The 26,872-nt window shown below is 42.3% G+C and overlaps 1 protein-coding gene, 1 long non-coding RNA gene and 1 other non-coding gene across 4 annotated transcripts in view; 1 reads left to right on the top strand and 2 right to left on the bottom strand.

Annotated features, from left to right (window-relative positions):
• Positions 1-374: 374 nt before the first annotated feature.
• On the top strand, positions 375-16,019 carry LOC102398089 (DNA replication complex GINS protein PSF1). Of its 2 annotated transcripts, XM_006045433.4 has the most exons (8): positions 430-582; positions 1,097-1,238; positions 4,806-4,870; positions 7,305-7,403; positions 7,959-8,049; positions 11,257-11,373; positions 12,197-12,271; positions 13,935-16,019. In XM_006045433.4, the coding sequence occupies exons 3-8, from the start codon at positions 4,836-4,838 to the stop codon at positions 14,001-14,003; spliced, it is 486 nt and encodes a 161-aa protein (XP_006045495.1). In that variant the 5' UTR covers positions 430-582; positions 1,097-1,238; positions 4,806-4,835; the 3' UTR covers positions 14,004-16,019. The 2 variants fall into 2 exon arrangements, with proteins under 2 accessions (XP_006045493.1, XP_006045495.1); XM_006045431.4 differs by lacking the exon at positions 1,097-1,238 and having other exon boundaries at positions 375-582.
• TRNAE-UUC lies at positions 7,049-7,121 on the bottom strand. Its single transcript has one exon. It is a non-coding gene; the product is annotated as a tRNA-Glu (tRNA).
• Positions 12,787-26,872, bottom strand: part of LOC112578778 — a 27,978-nt gene continuing 13,892 nt past the window's right edge. The window contains exon 2 of the long non-coding RNA XR_003103112.3: positions 12,787-13,484. This is a non-coding gene — a long non-coding RNA (uncharacterized LOC112578778). The remainder of the gene's footprint in view (positions 13,485-26,872) is intronic.

Below are 26,872 nucleotides of genomic sequence, written 5' to 3'. Positions count from 1 at the left end.
TGTTAAAACACAAAAAACCCACACTGCAAAACCGAACAGAACGCAACGCTGGGTCCCAACATCAATGCCCACCTTTTCCGGGCCTGCCTTCTAGACCTCAAGGTACGCACACTGTCAACCAAAATGAGAATGACTGAATCCAACGGACGATCGAGCGTGCGCCCATCCCGAGTTGGGCTGCGTGAGAGCTGTCCTGCCGCTCAGCCTGAGCTTGGACCGAGGCCTGGACAGCTGCGTGGGGCCGAAGCCGGACTGAGGCCCGCAACCGCCCCAGGGAGACGCTCTGCCGCACTGCGGCTGCACCGCGGAGGCAAATGTCCCCTGGCGGCCACCGTAGCCCGGAGGCCGGCAGTGTTCTCCTATTAGTCGCTGTTTTGGCGCCAAAATGGGGCGGAGGTGGGGTCGGTACTGCGCGCGCCTGGGAACAATAGGAGCCGAAGCAGTAGGAAATAGTGAGGTGGCACTTCGGCTGAGAGCCTGGGGTCCAAAGGGCCCGGTGCCTGGGCCATGTTCTGCGAGAAGGCCATGGAGCTGGTCCGGGAGCTGCACCGCGCGGCCGAGGGAAGGCTGCCTGCTTTCAACGTGAGGGCGGGGTCCTCCCCAGGGCGCTTCTCTGGGGCTGCACAACCCAGAGCGAGATGGCGGGTGTGCCTGTGGTTCCCCTCCATGGTTGTGGGAAGGTCGTGGGCAGGTCGGTTTTGGTGGCTTCCAGCGAGCGCAGGGGGTTACCGCCACTCTCCTCGCGCCCCCGACCCCCGCCCTGGTCTCCCGCCGCCGCCGGCGTCCTCGTAGCTGCGGTGCGCGCGGGCTGGGCGGTGGGCGTCTCGCCCCGGTGAGGCGCAGAGAGATCGGGAAACGGGGTGCTAGAGTTCAGGTGTGAGTTACACCGGGAAGGTGTGGACCGGCGTAGCCCGGGCGTTAGGGCCGCGCCCTGAGGGCTGCGGTGAGTGTAGCCCCACCGGGGAGCCGGCCGTGCAAATACCCTCCCCTCCCCGCCGGCGAAGGGCGGGCAGCAAGGGGGCTCCGGGGCCGGGAGGTTTGCTTGTCACTACAAGGCATTTCAGAGGAGCGACGGGATTACTCTGTGTTTTGATAGCTGTCGCATCACTTTGGGGAATGGACCGGATAGAAGAAAGACTGGTTCTGAGTGGGTTATAAATAGACCACAGAAGAAAATGGATGTGGTCCACAGCCCGGTCGGGGGGCCCTGAACACCGTGTCCTAAGACGACAGGACTGGTAGGTACGAGGACAGGGGTGGAGGTGAGAGGAGTAGCCGGGGAGTGGAGAGACCGGAGTCTCTGGAGGCTTCACTCAGGTAGCAGAGTAAACATCTGGCGGTCAGCAGAAGAGCGTCTGGGTAAGGTGAGTTTTGAATAATCAAGAGCAGTTAGTCTGACCTTGGGTTATTTAACAAATAGGAAAACTGAGCTGCTGGAATTAAGGATCAAGTTAAAGGGCTTGTCTGAACTTGGGGCGTGTTGGAAGCGGAGCCTCAACTTGAACAGTTTTCTTGAACAGATTTCCAGTCTGTTATTCTTGCAACTTCAGGCAGTTACCTTATCTAAAAAGGAGACCACAGCGGGAGGTTCACTGGAGACACAGAACGCAGAGGGGTTGTTGTTGCTGCTGTTCAGTCCGTAAGTCATGCCCCAGTATTTGTGACCCCATGGACTGCAGCAGGCCAGGCTTCCCTGTCCTTCACTGTCTCCCTGACTTTGCTCAAATTCATGTCCATTGGGTCAGTTATGTCATCCAACCATTTCACCCCCTGTAGCCCCCTTCTCTTTTGTCCTACCCTCAATCTTTCCCAGCATCAGGGTCTTTTCCAATGAATCAGCTCTTTACATCAGGTGGCCAAAGTATTGGAGCTTCAGCATCGGCATTATTCCTTCCAAGGAATATTCAGGGTTGATTTCCTTTAGGATTGACTAGTTTGATTTCCTTGCTGCCCAAGGGACTCTCAAGAGTCTTCTCTAGCACCAAAATTGAAAAGCATCAGTTCTTGGGTGCTCAGCCTCCTTTATGGTCCAACTCTCATATCCGTACATGACTACTGGAAAAACCATAGCTTTGACTATAGGGCCCTTTGTCTGCAAAGTGGTACCTCTGCTTTTTAAAATGCTCTCTAGGCTTGTCATTGCTTTTCTTCCAAGGAGCAAGCGTCTTTTAATTTCATGGCTGCAGTCACCATCTGCAGTGACTTAGGAGCCCAAGAAGATAAATTCTGCCCCTGATTCCATTTTTTCCCCATCTGTTTGCCATGAAGTGATGAGACCGGGTACCATGATCTTAGTTTTATGAATGCTGAGTTTTAAGCCAGATGTTTGAGAGAGGTGGAGGCTTTCCTATATGGCCCCACTAGAGTGGGAAGACATAGGAAGGAACCAGCCCAAAGGCACAGAGACTTCCCACAGGTGCTGGCTTTTCAGACTGATAGTCCAGCTGTCTTTCGCTTAGATTTTAAGTGTTGGTTTCTTAGAAGTGTAAAATCCTGGCTTTTCTGGGTCTTAGACTGCACCTTTTCTTGCAGTTGTGCCTGCCTTTGGGGGCTGGCCACTGGGACAGCTTAGCTGGGTTAGACTAAGAATTGATCTTGATCTGATTGACCCCTAACACCCTTGACCAATACATGCTTTCGAGAATCATTCCTCCCCAGCAGATAGTAGCTGGTTTAGAGCAGGGACTCTGCCTTGTTTATCCCAGAATCCCTCATGGTTAGGTGCTGTGTTTGACAAACTGGAATGATGCACTTTGGATATGCAGAACTGATAATCATTTGAGACTTTAGGAAAATTATCTTGAGTTCCCAGGGGCTCACAGCTGGAGGTGGGAGCACAAAATGATGCAACTCCCAGTGTAAATTTTAAAAATCTAAGTCTTAAAGAAAGAAATAAAATTTTAAATCTGAGGACTTGGTTGTATCTTTACAAGTTTATTTCATGCTTGTCTTTTGTATACCTGCCGATCTCCTAATTGTGCAAGAGTTTCAGCTGTTCCTTCAAATAATATTTGTGATAAAAGGAATATTTAACTGAATTCTAGTAAATCAGACTTTTCCATGATATCTTTTTAACCAGTTGATGAAAGAAAAAGTAGAAGTCATGCTTTCATTTTTCATTAGAAATGATTTCTTACATTCAAGCAGGGTTAAGGAGTGTAATTTTGTAATTATACCAGTAGTGCTAAAACATTTTTGCTAATGCATATATTTTGGCTCTAAAAGTAGATGGGTTGCTTATCGTTGTTTTGTATGGAGGTTTTGTGTGTGTGTGTGTGTGTGTGTGTTTGGTTGTCATTGTTATAGAATTATTGGGTTTTGTGTGTGTGTGTGTGTAAAAATTTTAATTGAAATATAGTTTATTTACAGTGTTTCAGGTGTAGGGGTTGCTTTTTGACAGACATTGTATAACATTTATGAATTTTATAATTCTAATGTTTTTATCCTTCCAAGGGAAGTTTTTTAGAAATTTGCCCAAGTAGATAGCAGAAAAACTCCTTTGACCTTTCTGTTTTCTATCCTAGCAGTGTGTAGGTTTTTTGGGGGTTTTTTGGGTAATAACCTTTTAAGATTCTTTTCCAATAAATAATAAGTTATTTACATGCTTTTGTCATGTGTTATTACTTCTGTAGACTATTGGTTTTTTGTCATTAATTTTACTGAGGTATAATTTATATACAATACAGTACACATTTTAATAGACCTTTGAGTTTTGACAAATGTATACAATCCTTGTAACCAGCAACCCAACCAAGATTTCTGCTATCCCAAGGATTCCCTTTTCTCTTTTGTGGCACTAGCTACCTCCCATCTGCAGCCCTAGGCAACCAAGGATTTTCCTTCCCCTACAGATTATATTTGTCTTTTTTATTGTATTTTTGGAGTCAGCATGCCAGGAATTGCAAACTTTTCTGTACCGGGCCAGTTAGAAGCATACAGTATGTACTCCTTTCTGTCTGACTTCTCAGCCCAGTCTGTTGACTGTGTATTTTGTTGGCAATTCATTCCTTTTTTTTTTTTTTTTTAATTGTGGTAAACGATACATAACTTAAACTTTGCCATTTCTAACCATTTTTCTGTGTACATTTCAGTGGCATTAATTATGTTATTAATTACGTTTCCAAAGCTATCACCCCTATTTCCAAAGCTTTTTCATAACCCCAAATAAACTCTATAGCCTTTAAGCAGTAACTCCCCACTCCTTCCCCCTCAGCCTGGTAACCTCTAATCTACTTTGTTTCTATGAGTTTGCCTATTCTAGACATTTCAGATAAGTGGAATCATACAGTATTTGTCCTTTTCTGTCTGGCTTATTTCACTAAGCAGTGTTTTCGAAGTTCATGTTGTTGTATGTATCAGCACTTCTTTTTTTGACTGAGTAATATTCCATTGAATGGACATACCGTTTTGGCTTATCTGTTCATCAATTGGACATTTGGATTGTTTCCACTTTTTGGCTGTTATGAATAATGCTGCTCTGCATATTTGTGCATAAGTTTTTGTATGAACTTAGGTTTGCAGTTTTCTTGAGTGTATACCTAGAAGAGGAATTGCTGGATAATGTGGTAATTCTAAATTTAACTTTTTGTGGACCCACACAGCTGTTTTCTATAGGGCTGTACCATTTTGCATTCCAACCTGCATTGTAGAAGGGTTCCAGTTTCTCCCCATCCTCTCCAACACTTGTTATTATAGCCATCTTAGTAGGTGTGGAAGGACTATTGGTTTTTCATAAGGTACATAAGCATAAAGTATTGCTACAAACTTGGTGGGGGAATTAATGAGTGTAATTTTATATGTTCCAGGAAGATGGACTGAGGCAAGTTCTGGAGGAGATGAAAGCTTTATACGAGCAAAACCAATCTGATGTGTAAGTTGGTAAGCTTGATATTTTAAAAGAATTTAAGAAATACAATATTGAAGTCAGATCATCTTAATATTCATATCTAAAAAGATATGATTTGGTTTTTTTAATTCTCTGTGACCCTGATCATTCCCTAGCTATACAGAAGTAGGATTTGTGTTAATGATTGTTATGTCTGTAGGGACCAAATAGAGCTTGGCACATGGTAGGTGTTTGATAAATAGTTACTGTTTGACTGGTGTGACTTGAAAGGATTTAGGGTGGATCCAAAAGAGATGAGACAGGAGCAAGTAACAGACCTAACGAGTGAAGTGTGTTGTTTCCATCAGGTGAGGCCTTACTGGTTTAAAGGGAGAACAGGCAGTTTGCAAATTTAGCAGGAGCAGCAGTGACTTCCAAAAGCTTGAGTGAAATTCCCTGGGAATTCGTGCTGCAGAACGTTACAGCTTGGTATGTTAAAGGGTTCTGGAGTTGCAGACTATTTAGAGCCAACCATGGTAGTTGGCACAGTGGAGAATCTGGGCTGAACAACAGACTTCAGAGGATCCTGTGACTGGGTGAAGAATAAGACACAAGAGCACTGACTGCTGGAGGAAAAATGAGGTATTGAGAGCTCAACCTGGAGAGAAGTCTGTCTGCAACATGAGATTTCATCCTTGGCCTTGTTAGGTAGTGTTTTCATCAGTTAGTTAGACATAGAAATGAGTAGCGTGTTGTTAAGGTTTGTGGATTACACAGAAGAGTAGAAACACTTTGCAGTGACTGTGTTTAATGATAGATACCGATGAACGAGGAACTGGTGTGCAAGAGGTCTGCAGTAAATGTAAGGGAAATGGAAAGTCCTGAACTCAGGTTCCCAAGTCATTCATTTGTTCATGCAACAGATATGCACTCAACAGTTATGAGCTGATAAAGGGCTCTGGTGTTTCAACTGTAAACAGCAGAAATCAAGAGGGTAAACCCAAAATTTTCTCCCTGTGTGAAGGACCCTAAAGTGCAAACATAGTTGAAGATCAAGAACTATTTCTTGGATGGGTGGAGGAGCATTTGACTTTAGAGTCCTTATCTCATTTTATGAGAATGAGGATTTGGAAGGATTTGATACCATAGAAAGAGGTAAACCAGGTGGGACTACCAGCTGTGAAGGAAAATGCTGTGAAGAGAGTAATGCACTGAAAATATTAGTAGATTGAGAAATCCTGGAAATTGTCTCCAAGGAAGAGACACTTCAGCTGGAGCCTGAATAAGTAGGTTTTAGTGAGGAAGTAATTGTGGGCACAGAGCATTTCTAGGTGGAAGAAACAGCATGTGCAAAGGCCCTGAGTCATGAAAGAGGGTGGGATGCTCAGAGACCTGATCATTACCAAAGGCCAGTGTGGCTGAAACTTAGTGAGCAGGCAAAGGGCGACACCAGGTGAGATTTTTAAGCATGTGGGGGAGGTGGTGGCATGTTTGTGTTCTAACAATCACCCTGGCCGCCATGTGGACAGTGGATGGTGGGACTGAGAGGGAAAATGGTGGTCATGCAGGTGATAGGAAGGGTGAGCCAGACTAGGGAAAAAGAGAACAGTTTACAGACCTATTTAGGAGGTAACTGAACAGGCCTTGGTCCAGTAAGGGAATGACTTTCCTGTATTCATACCATTGGGAAATTCATGATCCCCAAAAATTCTGTGCCCTATCCTCCTAGTTTGGTTCTGGGCAGGACAGTCACTATTATCAGTTTCTGGTTAAAATTCTTTGTCAGAAGAAATCTATTCCTATTTAATTGCTCACATGGAAATGTGAATTTTTTAAGGAAGTTCTTGTGTATTTAATCAAATACTTTGATGTTAATTGGGTGTATTTTATTTGTGCTATTTCATTATAATCAAGAGCACACTATAAGCAACATGGAGAATAAATCTAACGTAGGATGAGAACACGATGTGAGGCCATAACCTTATGCCCCATGATACTTGATCTCCTGTCCCAGCATGAAAAAGGGATTCTAAAAAGTGAGGCAAAAAGTTGTCTTTTGGAGACGATGGAAATTAATCCGTGTGCAAAACACAATGTGCCACATGGCTAAACAAAACAATGGGAGTATGATCCTAGGCAAATTAGTTAGGTATTTTTAATTTTTTTTTTTTTTTTTTTTTTTTAAAGAATTTAAGTTTGTCCACACAGCTTGCAGGGCCTTAGTTCCCTGACCAGGGACTGAACCTGTGCCCTCAGCAGTGAAAGTGCGGTGTCTTAACCACTGGACCACCAGGGAATTCCCTGGCTCTTTTCTATTTTATTCTGTTAGCAAAAGCTCCAATGTGGAGGCAGGTACTATTTAGTAGTCAGGTTAACTACTGACATAAATGGCTAAAAACAAGTATGGAGTTAGTTGTTAGCTGACTTTGAAAATTTAACCTGTATTCAGTAGACAGTCTTTCCTTAAATGTTTTACCAGGAATGAAGCAAAGTCAAGTGGACGAGGTGATTTGATACCAACCATCAAGTTTCGACACTGCTCTTTGCTAAGAAATCAGCGCTGCACTGTAGCCTACCTGTGAGCGTCTCTGTGTTTGCGGGGGTGGCAGGGAGCAGTGGCGGGTTCCCATCCAAGTGGGTGTCAGAAATTCTTAGAGTTGTCTCTCTTTTATGACATTCTGAATTTTCTCTTTCCACTTAAACATTTTTTATTATGGAAAATTACAGTATTCTTAAAACTAGGGAATAATATTACAACCCCCCATGGAGCCATCATATAGGTCACAGTTCTTAACATTTTGCCATAATTGCTTCATCTTTTTTTATGTGTCTATGCTAAACATTAGACATTTTACCACTGAATGGTTTCGTATGCATCTTTAAGAAATAAGGGCCTTTGGGGCCTTTTCTCACATGACCTCTGTATAGTTCTCACACATAGAGCAGTGAACATACCTTCACAGCATCCATCCAGTCTATTCTTATTTTCCACGTTGTCCCGAAGGTGTCCTCTTACAGTGGTTTGTTTGCCTCTGGAATCAAATCAAAGTCTACATGTTACCTTCTGGTGGTTGAGTCTTAAGCCTCTCCTGATCAAGACAGCCTCTGATCCAATACCGTATTAATGTTCTAGGTATGACCGGCTGCTTCGGATTAGAGCACTCAGGTGGGAATATGGCAGTGTCTTGCCAAGTGCTTTACGATTTCACATGTCTGCTGAAGAAGTAAGTTAGTGTTCTTATTCAAATTTGTAAATTCAGAAACTGGCTGAGCTTCTGGCATTGTTTGTGGTGGTTTAGTCGCTAAGTCGTGTCCGACTCTTATGATCCCATGGACTGTAGCCCGCCAGCCTCCTCTGTCCATGAGGGTTCTCTAGGCAAGAATACTGAAGTGGGTTGCCAGTTCCTTCTCCAGGGGATCTTCCCAACCCAGGGATTGAACCTGGGTCTCCTGCATTGCAGGCAGATTCTTTACCAACTGAGCTATAAGGGAAGCCCCCTGGCATGGTTTGCTAATAGTATTTATAGTATTTGTCTTTTTGTTTTAACATTTGCTTTTCAGTAGTTTTTGGTCTGTTTGAGAATGGTAGGAGTGATTCTAAATGCTGCATGGAAAACTACTATTACTTAACAAAGGGTCCCGTTATATTAGCTGCTAGTGATCCATCAGTAGGATTCAAAACTGGCGTTATTATTTAGAGGTTTTTCATAAAATATGTGTGTGTACATACTTTGCTTGGGGCTTCCCAGGTGGCGCTTGTGGTAAAGAACTTGCCTGCCAGTGCAGGAGACGTAAGTGATGTGAGTTCTATCCTTGGGTCGGGAAGATCCCCTGGAGGAGGGCTTGGCAACCCACTCCAGTATTCTTGCCTGGATAATCCCACAGATGGAGGACCTTGGCAGGCTACAGTCCATAGGGTCACAGAGAATTGGACACGACTGAAGAGACTCCGCACGCACACACGTACTTTGCTTATCTTTGTGAATGTGTGATGAATTCTTGATTTATCCAGTCACTGAGGCACAATATTTAAGGACACAAGATTGAAGGCAAGCAAACTCGTGTAGAAACCTTGGCTCTATTTCTGTGAGATCCTAGGCAGGTGACTCCATCCCTCCCTGTGCCTAAATTCCATCATTTACAAAGTGAAGGTCATAGCATCTGCTTCAGTGACTTCGGACACTAACTACCTAGTTAGACCAAACTTCATAGGTTAAGACTGCCCTCACTTCAGACGCCAGCCATGGTTTGGGGGTTCCCAGGGACACTCTCCCTTCTGACCAACTGGCTACAAATTCAGAGGTTCCCATTCTCCCTTCAGGTTTGAGGCTTTTAGCCTCTAGAAGGCAATGGCACCCCACTCCAGTACTCTTGCCTGGAAAATCCCATGGACGGAGGAGCCTGGTAGGCTGCAGTCCATGGGGTCACTAAGAGTCGGACACGACTGAGCAACTTCACTTTCACTTTTCTCTTTCATGCATTGGAGAAGGAAATGGCAACCCACTCCAGTATTCTTGCCTGGAGAATCCCAGGGACGGCGGAGCCTGGTGGGCTGCCGTCTATGGGGTCGCACAGAGTCAGACACAACTGAAGCGACTTAGCATAGCATAGCATATCATTGCAGAGAGGAGAGGGGAGCTAGAAGGAGGGCTCCATCACCTGTGATTCATTGCATCATGGTTTGATCAATCAATGCAGCCTATGTCATGACACTCCAGAGTTGTGTAAGCTTCCCTGGTTGACACAATATCGTGTGCATTGTTCCACATCAGTGTGCCCAGAGGGTGGTGTGTCCTGATCCCTCAGGGTGCTGCTGCTGCTAAGTCACCTCAGTCGTGTCCGACTCTGTGTGACCCCATAGACGGCAGCCCACTAGGCTCCTCTGTCCCTGGGATTCTCCAGGCAAGAATACTGGAGTGGGTTGCCATTTCCTTCTCCAATGCATGAAAGTGAAAAGTGAAAGTAAAGTCGCTCAGTCTTGCCCTTGGCGACCCCATGGACTGCAGCCTACCAGGCTCCTCCGTCCATGGGATTTTCCAAGCAACAGTACTGGAGTGGGTTGCATCAAAGCTTCACATTTGGGACTCTCCCATACCTCACCCTGGGTGTCTCTTCCTTTGGCTGGTTCTAATTTGTATTCCTTTCACTACAGTACAACAGTGAATGTCAGGACAGTGCTTTCCTGGGTCCTGAGATTCGTTCTGGCAAAGTATTAAACCTGAGGGAGGGGTGTACGTGTGTATGTATGCACACACATACTTTACTAGTGAAGGTTATGAGGATGTTTTTCTGTACAGTCTTTTTGGAGTTATCTTGTTTTATCTTTCACAAAGATCTACAGTACTGGAATAGATTTTTGTGAATAATGTATGAGCCAAGTTGCATGTCTGTTGGGGGGCTTTCTTTTGCCTTAGTCTATTTGTCCTTGTACTGATTTGATACTGCTTAAATGATTGTAAGTTTGTAATACTTCTTAAGTAAGTTTTCCCATTTTGTTCTTCTTTTTTCAAGTGTCTTGACTATTTTTGGCTTTTTGCATTTCCATGCAAATTTCAGACTCCTTTGTCAAGTCCGATTTTTTTAAAACAATTGGAGTTTTGATTGAGAATGACTTGGATCTATAGATCAGTTAACATTATTATAATACTGAATTGTCCAGTCCTTCAAAGTGGTATATCATTCTGCATTTTTAGGTACCAATATGCAGAATGACCATGAAAGGTTGTTGTTGAATCAAGTGAATACACCGGGATTCTTGGCTCCCGGAGGAGAATTCAATCCAGGGCCAGAGACGAGGCTTGATCGCTCAGAGCTTTTGTGTAATAAAGTTTTATTAAAGTATAAAGGAGATAGAGAAAGCTTCTGACATAGGCATCAGAAGGGGGCAGAAAGAGTACCCGCTTGCTAGTGTTAACAATGAAGTTATATAATCCAAAGAATATCTGGAGGTTGTAAAGACCTCATCAGACCTACTCCCATAATTTACATTTTAAGATAACACTGTCCTCAGGCAAGATACATCCTTGTAAAGACCAGGTCTACTCCCATAATTAACATTGTAAGATAACAGAAGGTTGAATCCAAAGACTGTCCTTAGGCAGGATACATTATTGTTATATAATCCTAAGGAATGTGGAGAAATAAAAAAGTTTGTCCTTTCTTCCTCCTTGAGAATTCCAGACCCCTCTCTCCTTGGGGACCCCTAGACTCCCTATCAACCTGCCTAGGAACTGACTCTCTCAACCAATACCTACTGTTCTAGGTACCAGTGCCTGGTTCATAATAGGCAATCAATAATATTTGTAGTTTGAATGAATGGTCATAGTAAAGATGCATGTGGGCATGTGTGCTGTTTTTGAAAGGTTTAGTGTACAGTTTCTGCAAATTTATTTTCTTACAGCTTTGTCAAATGTTCATCTTTATGTTTCCAGATGGACTGGTTCAATCGTTATAAAAAGTCCCTTGCTACCTACATGAGGTCTTTGGGAGGAGACGAAGGTTTGGACATCACACAGGATATGAAACCTCCAAAAAGCCTATATATAGAAGTAAGTACACCTTTTTAAAAAATGAGTGTTTTTTTGATGCATAGAATGTGTTGACTTTTGTCCAAGGGAGGGGGGTATATGAATATATACTACTGTATATACGCATACCTCGGAGACACCATAGGTTTGGTTTCTAACTCACAATAAAGCGAATATTCACTAAAACATGTCACACAAATCTTTTGGTTTCCCAGTGCATGTAAAAGTTATGCTTGCACTCGTCTATTGAGTATGTGTTAGCATTATATACATATTTTATTGCTAAAAAATCCTGCTATCTGACAATGCAGGGTTGACACAAATCTTCAGTTTGTAAAAAAAAAAAAAAAAAAAAAATCAATATTAGAGAAGCGCAAAAAACAAATGGGAGGAAACGTAAACCCAAGCCAAAACTTTTACTTGTAGGTGGTGGTGGGAACGGGATTGAACAGCTAAAAATTTTTGGCTGTACCTGTTTTAAAAGTTTTAACTTTAGAACCATGTAAGTACTTTACATATTATTAAAACAAAATGAAATCAAAGTGAAAAACCAACCCAAAACTCTCTTTGGCAGCTCCTTCAGTTTCCTTGCTGTCAGTGCTGACCTACACATATATTCAGAGATTTGCCAGTTTTCTTCCTCCCCATCAGTGGACATTGGAACTAGTGGACACTGGAACCACTAGTATGCCTCAGTAAGGAATACTAAGCCTAACTACACAGAGAAGAAGCACACAGAGCCTAAGACTTCCCTGTAGGTACATGTACAGTGCCCAGCTACTTGATGGTTACTTCATAACAAAAAATAATTTAGGTATTATAATACATCAGGTTTTCTTTTCAGGTGCGGTGTCTAAAAGACTACGGAGAATTTGAAGTTGAGGATGGTACTTCAGTGCTATTAAAAAAAAATAGCCAGGTATTTACTGTCTTAGTATACTTTAAATTTCGTAAGAGTGTTGAATGATGGAAATGTTGGAGTCAGTAGCTAAATATCACCTTGCCATGATCATTTGTGTCATAGGCATTAAGTTTATCATAATACATCCTTTTATCCTTTTTCTAAAGACTTGAAGCAAACGTCACATATAGTAAGAAAGGGTTAATACCGTTGACCCTTAAACATCATGTAGGGATTCTGGGTGCAGTCAGACTGCCTGGTCCCTGCAGGCTCTAGGTGCACGGGCTTCTGCGGTGGCAGCACGCAGGTTTGGTAGTTGTGGCATGTGGGCCCTAGGGTTTGTGGGCAGAAGCCTTCCTCTTGATGAGACTTTGTCTCTCAGTGTCACTCTAAAACTGGGGTAACTTAAAAGCATCAGCTACTGTAGTGGACATTAAGAGGCTTCTAACATGTCTGAGCACATCAGAAATAAGTTTTCTATAAAATCTGTGTTATAGATCACCCACATAATGTGAAATATTAATAGGGAAACATTTTCCTACCATATAGTCCTTTATTCTTGACTCTATGGGGCATGTTTCCCATTGCCCAGAAATGAGAACAAATGTCTTAGTAGACATTGGAATAACTGTTTAATGAACAACTCCATTGGTTTTTTTGTGTGTGTGTGTTTTTTCTTCTTTTTTTTTACATTTCATAGTTGTAAGACTTAAAAAATTCAGTTAAGTTAGACATCAGTCCTCAGCCCATGGGTCTTCATGACTGGTTGGCAGGAGTTTCTTTGGTCATGGGTCCCACATGAGGCCTTGAGTTTGTGAAGAACTGTCAGGCACACGGTGCTGCTGAAGTAGTGTCCGCTTCCTTGAGTACTTGCCATACTCTCTCCTTCAGTTCACCTTCTAGAGTTCTCTATGCTGCACTTTCTAATGCACTGTTTTTCATTTTTACTCAAGTATCTATGTCTGTCTAGTCTTTGAGGTTTCTTTGGCCACCTGTGAGCTTGAAAAGTCTTCCGGCCTCACTCCCTGCACCTCCCTGCTCCAGAATTTAGTAAATGTTCCCTTCTGTGTTAAGCCTTGCTGTTTGGGAGGGAATGAGACCAGGAGATGCCGTTCCACCTCAGAATGAGATCAGTGTGCTCTCTGGAGACATGGAGGATGAGCTTTAGCTGGGCACCATCTTCCTCACACACAGCGTGTGGCCAGCATCCGTGGGTTACAAAGACTTCATCCTTGAAAAATATGGGAGAAGAGTTGCACTGTTAGTAGAGGAATGACTGTTCAGACATAGATCCTCAAGAGGTTTAATGGAGAAGACACTCCTTCCGTTTGCCTTCTTAGTGAACTGTTGCCACATCCCTTGTAGTCTGTGGCCCAGATCACCTACCTGGCTTTCCTGTGCATAAATCTAAAAATGTAAACACTAAGGAAAATACCTACTAGAATCCAGAAGTCTTTAGTTTAAATTTAACTTAAAGTATGAATTTGTTTATAAAATTCAGATTTTAGTATAGCTCTAAGTAACATCAATTTCAGTTGATGAAAATAGCAAATATAAGCTTAGCTTTGTACTACTTCTCTGGTGCAGTTTGAAATATTCAGCATGCATTGCTGCTTTTTAATGACACGACATGTAATTTAAAATAATGCTCTTCATTCCTCTTCCTCCCCCCACCCCTCAGCACTTTTTACCTCGGTGGAAGTGTGAGCAGCTGATTAGACAAGGCATTCTGGAGCACGTGCTGTCATGACCCCTGGCCGGATGGCTGTAAGACTCCCTCCTGGTGTGAGACTGCACCCAACCAAAGTCACTTCTCCACCTCCCCAAGGCCCACTGCTTTTTGGTTCTAAAATTGAGACATTATTTAACCAGGAATGCTAGGTGGAGGAGTATGGTTTCTTTTTTTTCTTTTCATTTGGATGTTAGTTTCTTTTTTATTTCATTTCTGAATATAATTCCGTTACCTTCCATGGTAAACATGTTTGTGAATCTATGTTGTATGTTTGTACTTTGAAGTATCAGTTCTCAAAAGAGAATTTGCACTCTGGCAGTACAGAGCCTCCACAGACACAACCCTGCTGCCCACAGCTTTAGAGCGAAGTCTAAGATCAGGGTTCTAGCAGATGCTGTGCTTAAAGAGAATGCTTCCCGGCTAGTATACAGCCATCTTCTCATTCTGTCCTCACAACTTGCAAGAGGTTTTATTTTGTATTTTATGGGATTCTCCCCTTTGTGTAGTAAGTTATATCTGTAATCATAACGTTTCTACAATTCCCAAAATGCTATTGTATGTTTTAGTTTCATGAAAGTAAACATTTGTTACATGTTCATCTCTTCTAAACATTGAGGAAGTTTCACTTGGATGTATAGGGAGGCCTCTTGTATTGTTGCTGGAATTGTGCATTGTAATGCAAGCCAGGCAGCTGAATTTCTGAAGTTGGTGTTTCTAAATCATGGGCCAGTGGAGCTGGTGGTCTCTAAAGAACACAATGGACTTTGCCCATTTCCAGCAGTGGTGGCTGGTCTGGCTGGTGCCTGGCTGCAAGCTTGTGTCGCAGGATGTCCATTTTGGAAAGGGAAGCTGAGATTGGGGCTAGGAAAGGAATTTTGTGCAGTTTCCCTCCAAGAGTCACATTGACCAGAAACTCACATGAAAAGCTGATCAGCTAAGTGGAGGGCAATTTCTACTGCCCAATAAAATGATAGGCATCAGAGAAGCACCAGGTGGTCCTACCTGCTGGTCAATGGCCTTTCTCCACCAGTCCCCTCCATGACCAGCTCAGTAATCTCAGAGACATTCAAGTTTAAAATACAGATAAACCCAGTACCTGGCACTCTCTGTGCAGTGCATTTCTTAAACGGGAATATTTCTGGCTAAAATTATACTCAAGTAGTCAAGCTATGGAGAGCCTCTACCTAGGGTATGGGTCTGCATATTTTCACAACACACGTATTAATACTTAGTCAGCAGGCAGCCCTTGGCAGATTCTTTTCCGAGCTGTGCGGCTCATAGGATCTGTTTCCTGACCAGAGATTGAACCTGTGCCCTGGGCATTGAAAGCACAGACCCCTACAATAATTCCTTCCATAGATTCATAGCCAGATCAGATTTTCATCTGAATCTCTGCCAATAAACAAAACAGAAAATTTCCCTAGTGATTGGGATGGATGACGTTTTAACTGTAGGTCAGTGGTCACTTCCCTTGCATTCTGCTCTTCCAAGCATGTGGAACCACATGAGCCCAGAACCATGTGAGTCAGCTGTGAGGAGGAACCTGCGGTAAAGGCCATTGCCCTGTTGCCAGCCCAGCATCATTCCTGTATATAAACCGTATGATGTACTTTTCTGATTCATTCCCAAAATAAAATAATAAGTATGTTTCTTACTTGAAGTAAATGTATACTGGTTGAAAAATTAAAATTTTGTAGGTTTTATTGATTTATGTTGATTGGTCCTATAGAGTTGTGGCTAGAATTTTAAAATACATGTTTTTTTATTTAAAGGTAATAAGTGCACAATTAAAAAGATAAAAGAAAACATACAATGTAGAAAATGAAAGTAAGTTCCTGTTTTACCTACTAAATGCCACCATCCAGTGTGCCCACTGTTAACTGATTACAGATATAAAGTACAATCCCATTTCAGGCGTTTTTCCAATGAAATACTTTCCAGTTTTTGTTCCTAATGTGAATGGAATCTTCTTTTCTGTTATAATTTCTAACTGGTTTTGGATGATAAATATTGAAAAGCAGTAAATTATGATGACTTGGCCACTTTCCTATATAAAGTCATTTCTTTTTCACATTGATTTTGTCATCTGGAACTTTCAGAAAAATGTTGACTACTGCTGGTAATAGCTGGCAGCTTATCCTTTTCCTGACTCAACCTGAATGACACAGTCTTCTTCATCTCTCTACCCCATGCTTCTCCAGGAAAGACTTGTGGCCTCCCTCGGTGCAACCTGAAACTTCAAAATAAATTTAAAACCGTAGTAAAACAGTGGTAATTAACAAACATGATTTTTTCCAAGTGCACTTTTGGAACTTGAGTGATGATCATATATGGTTTCTCACTTAACTCCCTAAAGTTACGATTACATATATATAACTGTTGGCACTGTCTTACAGTCCATTTGTAACATTCTTCTTGGCCATGGCTGTTAACCATTCATTGAACTGCAAGATTTGATTTGCTGTTATTTTATTGTGGAATTTTGCAACTTTGAGTGATGCTGTTTTATAGTGCTTAGCAAGAGGGGATGGATGTGTGTATATTCACATATATGTCTGCTTTGTCGGTGTTTTCAGTCATCTGTTCCTATGAAACAGCTATCCGAACACAGTGGCTTTAAACCACACCTCTCTTGACTTTCGCAGTTCTGCAGGTTTGCCAGGCTCAGCTGGGAGTTCCTGCAGATCTTGCTTGGGGTCCCTGATGCAGTTGTATTCCTCTGGTGACCTGACTTGGATGGCTTGGCCTCTGTTCTCCATGTGGGCCTCTTGCGAGGTTCTCTCCAGTAAGCTGATTGGGCTTCTTATCTGGCAGCTTGGGACCCTGCAGGATTAAGAAGGTGGATGTGCGTGCTGCTAGTTTTCTGAATGACCAGGCCTGGTAGTGGACTAGCACCATTTTCTGCCAAATTCAGTCAACTAATACAGCCACAGGTGCTCAGAGTCAATGAAGGCCACATGGACCACATAAATGCAGAACAGCAAGAGGCCCCACCGTCAGATGGGGCATCGGGGTTCTGGTGTCAGTTTTTAGTGGTGCACGTTCCTTTATCTATTTTTCATAGAAATGTACCTTTTAAAATATCATTAATACCTATAGAACTATCTCAGTATGAATCTTCTTTGGAGAGACTTGATGAATCTTTTCTTTAGTTTGAGGTCAAACTTTTCTACTTTTTCTTAAGTAAATTTCAGTTAGTCTTCTTTTCTAAACTTTTTTAATCTCTATTTTGAAATGCATTATGGAATTTTTTTTCTTTTCACTACATATGATTATCCCTAATATGTGTCTGTCTTTCCTTTTTGGTCTTAGTCCATAACTAGAAGAAGTATCTGTAATAACACTGTATTAATCCTTTAGGAGGATTAATGTAGTGGAGGGAGGTGCTAATTTCACATGGTCTATTGCTTTTCACAATTGATTGTATTTTAGGATGAGTTGAATTCATTCTGTTTTTTGTAACTTTACAAAAACAATGTTTTAATATAGTACAAAATATAGGAACAAAGAAGGTAGCCATCTACAAGTCAGACAGAGGCCTCAGGAAAAACAAACCTGCTAATAAGTTTGGGTTTCTAGCCTCCAGAATTGTAAGAAAATAAATTAATTTTGTTTCAGTCACCCAGTCTGTAATATTCTGTTTTGGCAGCCCCTGCAAAGGGCGTTTAGTATCTTTTTTTTTTTTTTTTTTTTAATGTATTTCCCTAATTGAGAGACTTGAACAGTTTCCATCCTTTTGCTATTATAGACAGAGCTATATGAGTAACCTTGTACATATATCATTTTACACATACACAGCTTGGTGTGTAGGATAATTGTAATTTTGATGGGATTTGTAATTTTTATAGGAATTATAATTTGTTCTGCACCAGAAATTATGAGAGTCACTCCCCCTAACCTTCTTTGCCAACAGTATGTTATTTCCGGTTGGGGCTGTTAGAGAAAAGATGCCAGGAACGTTGATGTACAAGTCTGCTGCAGATGCGTATTTCTTTTCCTTTGGGCAAATAACAAGGAGTAAAATGGCTGGGTCTTAATGTAGGTGTGATTTTTTTAACTTTTGAAGAAACTTCCAAACTCCTCCAAGGTGGTTGTGCATTTGCACTCACACCAGCAGTGTATGAGTTCCAGTTCTACATCCATTCCAATACTTACTATGATTAGCCTTTTAAATTTTACCCATTCTAATAGGTGTGTAGTGCTATCTCACTGAGATTTTAATTTGTATTTCCCTAATGACTTAAACCTCAGTCCATAGTTCATCAGGCACTCCATCTATCAGATCTAGTCCCTTAAATCTATTTCTCACTTCCACTGTGTAATCATAAGGGATTTGATTTAGGTCATACCTGAATGGTCTAGTGGTTTTCCCTACTTTCTTCAATTTCAGTCTGAATTTGGCAATAAGGAGTTCATGATCTGAGCCACAGTCAGCTCCCGGTCTTGTTTTTGCTGACTGTATAGAGCTTCTCCATCTTTGGCTGCAAAGAATATAATCAGTCTGATTTCAGTGTTGAGCATCTGGTGATGTCCATGTGTAGAGTCTTCTCTTGTGTTGTTGGAAGAGGGTGTTTGCTATGACCAGTGCGTTCTCTTGGCAAAACTCTATTAGCCTTTGCCCTGCTTCATTCCGTATTCCAAGTCCAAATTTGCCTGTTACTCCAGGTGTTTCTTGACTTCCTGCTTTTGCATTCCAGTCCCCTATAATGAAAAGGACATTTTTGGGGGGTGTTAATTGTAAAAGGTCTTATAGGTCTTCATGGAACCATTCAACTTCAGCTTCTTCAGTGTTACTGGTTGGGGCATAGACTTGGATTACTGTGATATTGAATGGTTTGCCTTGGAAATGAACAGAGATCATTCTGTCGTTTTTGAGACTGCATCCAAGTACTGCATTTCGGACTCTTGTTGACCATGATGGCTACTCCATTTCTTCTAAGGGATTCCTGCCCGCAGTAGTAGATATAATGGTCATCTGAGTTAAATTCACCCATTCCAGTCCATTTTAGTTCGCTGATTCCTAGAATGTCAACATTCACTCTTGACATTTCCTGTTTGACCACTTCCAATTTGCCTTGGAGATGGTGACTGCAGCCATGAAATTAAAAGACGCTTACTCCTTGAAAGGAAAGTTATGACCAACCTAGATAGCATATTCAAAAGCAGAGACATTATTTTGCCAACAAAGGTCCGTCTAGTCAAGGCTATGGTTTTTCCTGTGGTCATGTATGGATGTGAGAGTTGGACTGTGAAGAAGGCTGAGCGCCGAAGAATTGATGCTTTTGAACTGTGGTATTGGAGAAGACTCTTGAGAATCCCTTGGACTGCAAGGAGATCCAACCAGTCCATTCTGAAGGAGATCAGCCCTGGGATTTCTTTGGGAGGAATGATGCTAAAGCTGAAACTCCAGTACTTTGGCCACCTCATGCGAAGAGTTGACTCATTGGAAAAGACTGATGCTGGGAGGGATTGGGGCCAAGAGGAGAAGGGGACGACAGAGGATGAGATGGCTGGATGGCATCACTAACTCGATGGACGTGAGTCTGGGTGAACTCCGGGAGTTGGTGATGGACAGGGAGGCCTGGCGTGCTGCGATTCATGGGGTTGCAAAGAGTCGGACACGACTGAGTGACTGATCTGATCTGATCTAAGTGGTGCTGATAAAACTGGACAGCTCCATGCATAACAATGAAATTAGAATGCTCCCTAACACCATACAAACAATAAACTCCAAATGGATTAAAGACCTAAATATATGGACAGACCCTACAAAACTCTTAACATAGGCAGAACACTCTCTGACATAAATCACAGCAGTATCTTTTTGACCCAGCTCTTAAGAGTAATATGATAAAAACAAAAATAAGCAAATGGGATCTGATTAAACTTAAAAGTTTCTGCACAGCACAGGTATTCTTAAACAAGACAAAAGAAAACCCACAGAATAGGGACAATATTGGGAAATGATACACCTGACAAGGGATTAATCTCCAAAATATTCAAACAGCTTAAGGAGCTCAGTATCAAAATACAAACAACCCAATCAAAAAACGAGTGTAAGATCTAAATAGACTTTTCTCTAAAGAATACCTACAGATGACCAAAAAGCACATGAAAGGATGCTCCACTCCACTGTTAGAGATGCAGAAATACTACATTGAGGTATTATTTCACACGAATCAGAAGAGCCACCATCAAAAAGTCTACAAACAATAAATGCTGGAGAGACTGGAGAAAGGGGACCGTCCTACACTGTTGATGGGGATGTCAGTAGGTACAGCCACTGTGGAGAACAGTATGGAGGTTTCTTTAAAAACTAAGTACAGAGTTGCCATATGATTCAGAATCCCACTCCTGGGCATATATCTGGAGAAAAACGTAATTCAAAAAGACATGCACCTCAGTGAGGCCATATATTGTCATGCTGCTTATTGAACTTACATGCCAGGCTGAAGGAAGCACAAGCAGAAATCAAGATTGCCGTGAGAAATATCAATAACCTCAGATATGCAGATGACACCACCCTTACGGCAGAAAGCAAAGAGGATCTAAAGAGCCTCTTGATAAAAGGGAAAGAGGAAAGTGAAAAAGCTGGCTTGAAACTCAACACTGAAAAAACTAAGATCATGGCATGCAGTCCCATCACTTCATGGCAGATAGATGGGGAAACAACGGAAACAGTGACAGATTCTATCTTGGGGGGCTCCAAAATCACTTCAGATTGTGACTGCAGTCATGAAATTAAAAGACGCTTGCTCCTTGGAAGAAAAGTTACGACCAACCTAGACAGCATATTAAAAAGCAGAGACATTACTTTGCCAACAAAGGTCCATCCAGTCAAAGCTATGGTTTTTCCAGTAGTCATGTATGGATGTGAGAGTTGGACCATCAGGAAAGCTGAGCACCGAAGAATTGATGCTTTTGAACCGTGGTGTTGGAGAAGACTCTTGAGAGTCCCTTGGACTGCAAGGAGATCCAACCAGTCAATCCTAAAGGAAATCAGTCCTGAATATTCATTGGAAGGACTGATGCTGAAGCTGAAGCTCCAATACTTTGGCCACCTGATGTGAAGAACTGACTCATTTGAAGAGACCCTGATGCTGGGAAAGATTGAAGGTGGGAGAAGAAGGGGATAACAGAGGATGAGATGGTTAAATGGCATCACTGACTCAATGGACATGAGTTTAAGTAAACTCCAGGAGTTGGTGATGGACAGGGAGGCCTGGTGTGTTGCAGTCCATGGGGGTCACAAAGAGTTGGACACGACTGATTGAACTGAACTGAATTTATTAACTAATGGAAGCAATACTGTTCATATTAGTAACAAGAAATTTTTCTGCTTGCATAAAGCTTATATCAGAATGTGTAAGCCCACTGATAGTTAACAGTAAAATAAACCAATACCTATTTATTTATTAAAACAATTGTTCATCAGCATGTTACTGAAAGAGTATACATGAGGTCTAGCTGCTTGCTGCTCTAAAGCCAATAAACAGGCCTGGTTGGCAGAAAGGAAAGTGTGCTTTATTTTAGATGCTGGCAACTGCGAGGAGCGGAGTGGTGGACGTCTGTCCAAAGGCCATTCCCACCACTGACATACGGGGGGTGAGAGCTTTTATAGACACAGGGTGGGTGGGGGTTGGGAATGGGGGAGACGGGCTACATGCAGAAACAGCACAGTCAGCTCTGACAGTCATCTTGAAATTGGTCATCAGGGTCTGACCAGCGTCATCTTGCTGTAAGTACAATCTTCAGTTCCAGGTCAGCTTGTTCGCATTTCTTTGTGGCCAGTTCTCTGAATTGTGGCAGCTCACGTCCTGGGTGCAGTCTGGTCATCATGCAGTTAACTTCTCCACCTGATGTTTTGGTATCTATAAGACAGCTCTCAGGATGTGGCTCAGAATATTATCTACAGACCTAGAGAAAGAACTAAAGGTCCTTGACGATGCCTAATGATGATGTTATTGTTTAGTCTTCTTTGTTTTCCTTTGTTTCAGCATTTCTCATTTCTCCGATTAAACTTACTTTTTGACGGAAACTTTCCACAGACAAAAGGCAGGCGGAGGATATGGTGGCAGAGGGGGGCCTAGGACGACAGGGTCCTGCTCTGTTTCAAGCACAGACATACATTCAAGGAAAGATTAAAACAAGTGAATGAATTCAGCAATCACAAATCCTGCCTTTTAGCAAGAACACTGCCTCGTAGTTCTGGTATCAGAGGCATGGCCTGTCTGGTGACATCTCTCTGTCACGGGATCCTGTCTGCAGACACGTAGCATGGCCATGTGTTCTCTGAATAAGGACTTGCAAGAATGGATACACGTGGGTTTTACCAAATATTTTATTTTTAATTAAAAAATTTTGGCTTTTATATTTGTAATTTATTTGTCATAATATCTGGCTGGTGCCAGTCTAGCACAAGGGATATTCTAGGTGTGGCATGTGGGATCTAGTTCTCTGATCAGGGAATGAACCTGGATCTCCTGCATTGTAAGTGCAGACTGTTAGCCACTAGACCACCAGGGAAGTCCCTACCATGTCCTTTAATCACTGTTGACCTTCCTGGGAAGAGGTGGGAATAAAACAAGATGAGAAGATCCTACAACGCATTGATTAATTCATTAATCCAAAAAATATTCAAATTTTAAGCGAAAACATAGCCTGTCCTCTGTCTGCCTCCTGTCTGTATCTGAGTTCCAAAGAGTACATTCAACAAGAGAAGTGAGAACATGCAGAAAGAAAGGAAAACTGTCAAAGAAGACAAAACAATAACTTAGCAATCAAACAAAGTCAAGGACTATGTTCCTCAAGGGCTGTAGATAATATTCCTGTGTGTGTAATCAATAATCCCCAAGGATTATCCTCTTCCTTTCTCCCTTCCTTCTTCCTTTCCCAATATACATGCGAATCTGTACCTCTAACCTATACACGGAAATCTGTATCTCTAGGAGAGAAGCCACAGGAATTACCTCCTACCTTCCCTCTTTGTATACACAGAAAACTGTATCTGACATACATAATCTACCAGGACCTGATGCTCACTACTCTGTTTGACCTTCTGTGGCAAAAAAACACACAAAAAAGTAGGCTTATCTCATAGATATGTTATACCTGAATCAGGCGGCTATATATGACAACAATCAGAACATTTCAAATCAACTATACTGCAACATAACATCGGCATGATATTAGAGAGAAGGAAAAAGAAGCGGTGCCTTCTTTATTCCCCCCGACTTCCCTGTCAGGCTTACATCCCACTGCTGGACTGGGGGGAGTTTGACGCAACCTGACAGGGTGCCCTTCGCTGAACCTTTTTTAAACATCTACTGTCTGCTATGTTCTGGCTCGGACCAGACTCCCCAGCAGGATCCAGGCCTCCAGGGACTTGGGAACAAATATTACGAACCCTGCACATGCCCTGGTGCTGGGCATTCCAGCTCAAGCCTTTCTGGAGTGCAGCCTCCTAGGCACCTGAGCACACTCAGCAGTGTTCTGTGGACCCAGTAGGAACTAGTCCGGGGTGTGTGTGTGTGTAATGCTTTACGGGGGAAAAATAGTGAACACAAACCCTTAGGTGTTTGCTCAGGTACAATTCACTCTAATCCACAGCCCAGGATGCTGACTTTCCCAGGAACCAGAGATGTGCTTTAAAAAGTGCAGTCACCTATAAACATTTCCTGTAGCTACAATTGGATCAAAGAGGCTGACCAGCACCTCTAATTCTAAAGGCCTGGGGTTTCTGTTAATGACAGCTGCCCTCAGGAAAACTCCCAGGGTGGGGGGTTGCAGAAATAAATTCCAAACACAACAGAGTTTCAAGAAGCCAATAAATTTTCCTCACACCCTTTAATGTAAAGGAAACAATAAAAAAAATTAAAAAAGCAAACCCCCACCACAGGAATAGATGCACAGCATCCCTAACTGCTGCAGGAACGCCAATCAAAACAACAATGCGAAATCAAACCCCACCAGTCAGACTGCCATCCTCACAAGTCTACAAACAATAAAGGCAGGAGGGAGCTGGCATGTGAGGTGACCCACTACATGTTCAGTCGAAACAGACACTGACAACAGCCACTAGAAAGCACAGCCTCCAAATGTCAAGGAAAAAAAATCTCTTAAGAGCGCCAATCCTAGTGCCGTAGCCACGCGTTCCGGGAAACAAACTCACTCAGAGGACGGTGCAGACAGCGGAGTGCAGGTTATCACACGGCGGCCCAAGGCAGAGTTTCCTCTTAGCCAAGGAGCCCTACCGGTTTTTGTGAAAACCTTATACACCCTAATTGTATGTGCTCAAACCCACCTCCCCAGATTCTCTGAAAATAGTCTGAACAAAGGAAAAGAAAGATACAATCCAAGTTAACCAACCCATGATTCATACGCCTTAAGCCTATAACTGTGGACAATTATCAATAGGCCTATGGTCATATCCCAATAAGCATAATAGAATTTATGATTCTATTCAGTTACACAGATAATTAGGGTATTCTTTTAGGTGACGGTCTAGGTACGAGCCCTGGAGGTCTTCCATCCGGGGGTCTGGTTTTCCAGTTGGTATGTCGTTTCCATAGATACTGGGCATATAGTTCAAAGTCCACAGTCCAGCCCAAGATGGAGTCCTGCTTTCAAGATGGAGCCTGTTCTGTCTGTTTCCTCCTTCACTAGGATCAGACATCCCCACACCTGGGCCAATATCCCGAGAAAGTCATCATTCAATAAAATCACGTGCAGCCCAACACTCACTGCAGCTCTACTTGCAGCAGCCAAAAGCAGAACAGCAAAATGTCCACTGACAGATTAAAGGTTAAAGAAGGTGTTACATATGGACAATGGACCGTTACTCAGCCATGAAGAAGCACCACTGAAATTATGGAATTATGCCACTGTTTGCTAGGAGGATGGAACCTTGAAGGATCGTACGCTAAGTGAACTCAGCCAGACTGATTCCTGAAAGGAAGACAACAGCCTTTGATGTCCCTTGTAGGAAAAATTTTAAAAGAGACACAAAGGAACTAAGTTACAACCCAAAAAGAGACTGAGAATTCAAACACAGAGGGTTCCTGTAAAAAAAAAATAAAGAAAGGGCAGGGATGAATTCAGAGGTAGGGACTTACATATACACAGAAATCTGTAGCTGTAATAGATAATCCAAAAGGATTCTCTTTCCTTCCTTCCATATTTACACAGAAAACGGTAGCTGTCATAGATGCTCAAGAAGGACCTGATGTTCAGCAAGTGCAACTTTGCTTGAGCTTCTGCAATAATCTCTATAGCAAAAGAATTCAAAAAGGAACAGATAGGCTGTATATATATATATATATATATATATATATATATGTCATAACTGAATCAGGCAGCTGTACACTAATAGCAAGCACAAAACTGAAAATTGACTGTACTCTGACATAGCTTCAGCATGAGATTAAAGAAAACAAAAAGAAAAAAATCAATGCCTAATTTATTCCCTGCAGCCTCCTTGATTTGGGCTGCTATCCCATCCCTGGAGCCTGAGCCGGCTTGTGTCTCATGTTTGAACTGGGGTGGGGTTGAGAATACAGCCAAACTATTAAAAAAAAAAGATGGGTAACCCTGTGATTTTGACCCCGTAAGGTAAAACAGCTAAGACTGGGAATCAAGCTAATTGTAGAAGCGCAGTTAAACTGATACAGACTATGCGGTACATGTACATAATGCAGTATTTCTCAACCACAAAGAAAGTAGGAAATAATGCCAAGGCTGGCACAGGAAAGAAAGTAGAGATGATCATTCCGTGTGAAATAAGGGACACAGAAAGAGACAAGTATCAGTATCATATGATATCACCTCTAGGTGTAATCTAAAGATGGATACCATGGAACTTCTTGCCCAGAGACAGAGCCTCACAGACTTAGAAAAGAAACGTCTAATCACCAAGATATAAAGATGTGGGGCATGAAGAAATGAGTTGCTTCAGACTAATATATGCACACTATTAGTTATAAAATAAATGGCCAGGACCCACTGTATAACACAAGGACACTTACTCCACACTCTGTAATAACCTATATGGAAAAAAACTCAATATGTATTAATAGAAGTGAAATTAGTTGTGATAGAAGGGGAAAAAAACCACCCACAAGACTGTAATTCACCTAGGATGAGATAAAAACAGCAAAAGCAAAAAGGAAATGCTGACTCTATTTCCCTGAGGACATAGTGACCTGGGCTGGTGTCATCCCTGGAGCCTGATTAGCTTGGGTCCCAAGGCTGGAGTGTCCTGGGGCTGAGGGAGCTGGGAGCACGTGGCCGGCCGTGTGCTCCCACAGTGAATCTGGAGTGCCTGCTGCGCTCCAGATACACGTGGGATAATTTAAGGTATGGGAATTAACATATACACATTAATATATATCAAATAGATGATCAAAAAGTACTTACTGAATAGCATAGAGAAGTTTATTGAACACACTGCGATCATCTGTAAGTGAAAATGAAACTAAAAGAGAATAGATAAACGTCTATGTATTAATATAACTGAATCAAGTTCCCGTACATCTGAAACAAGCACAACATTAGAAATCAATTATATTCCAGTAGACGATAACAAGGAAATTAGTTTAAAAAAAAGTGCGGCATGAAGAAGTGCTGCCGCCTTGTGGCCATTTTCTGTAACAACACCATGAAGAGCTGCGCCGCTGGGCACATTCACAAGGATTCCACGTCTGTAAGTTAGTTGTCAACTGAAAAATATAGTCACACCTGAAAGTAGAAAGCTGTTTTACTTGGTGGGAATATTTACAACTCCAAGCCTGGGAGACAGCATCTCAGTAGCTCTGAGAAAACTGCTCCAAGGAGGCAGGAGGGGGAATCAGGCTATATACAAGTCTGCAACAAAGGGAGCATGCAGTCTG

Source organism: Bubalus bubalis, chromosome 14, assembly GCF_019923935.1.
Source record: "Bubalus bubalis isolate 160015118507 breed Murrah chromosome 14, NDDB_SH_1, whole genome shotgun sequence".
Taxonomy (NCBI): domain Eukaryota; kingdom Metazoa; phylum Chordata; class Mammalia; order Artiodactyla; family Bovidae; genus Bubalus; species Bubalus bubalis.
This window is presented reverse-complemented; position numbering and strand designations above follow the sequence as displayed.

Excerpts from the sequence above, each read along its gene's own strand:
- LOC102398089 (XM_006045431.4), top strand. The coding sequence starts at position 508 with ATGTTCTGCGAGAAGGCCATGGAGCTGGTCCGGGAGCTGCACCGCGCG. Across the intron at positions 4,871-7,304 it reads GAGCAAAACCAATCTGATGT|GAATGAAGCAAAGTCAAGTG; the intron begins GTAAGTTGGTAA and ends ATGTTTTACCAG. Across the intron at positions 11,374-12,196 it reads CAAAAAGCCTATATATAGAA|GTGCGGTGTCTAAAAGACTA; the intron begins GTAAGTACACCT and ends TTTTCTTTTCAG.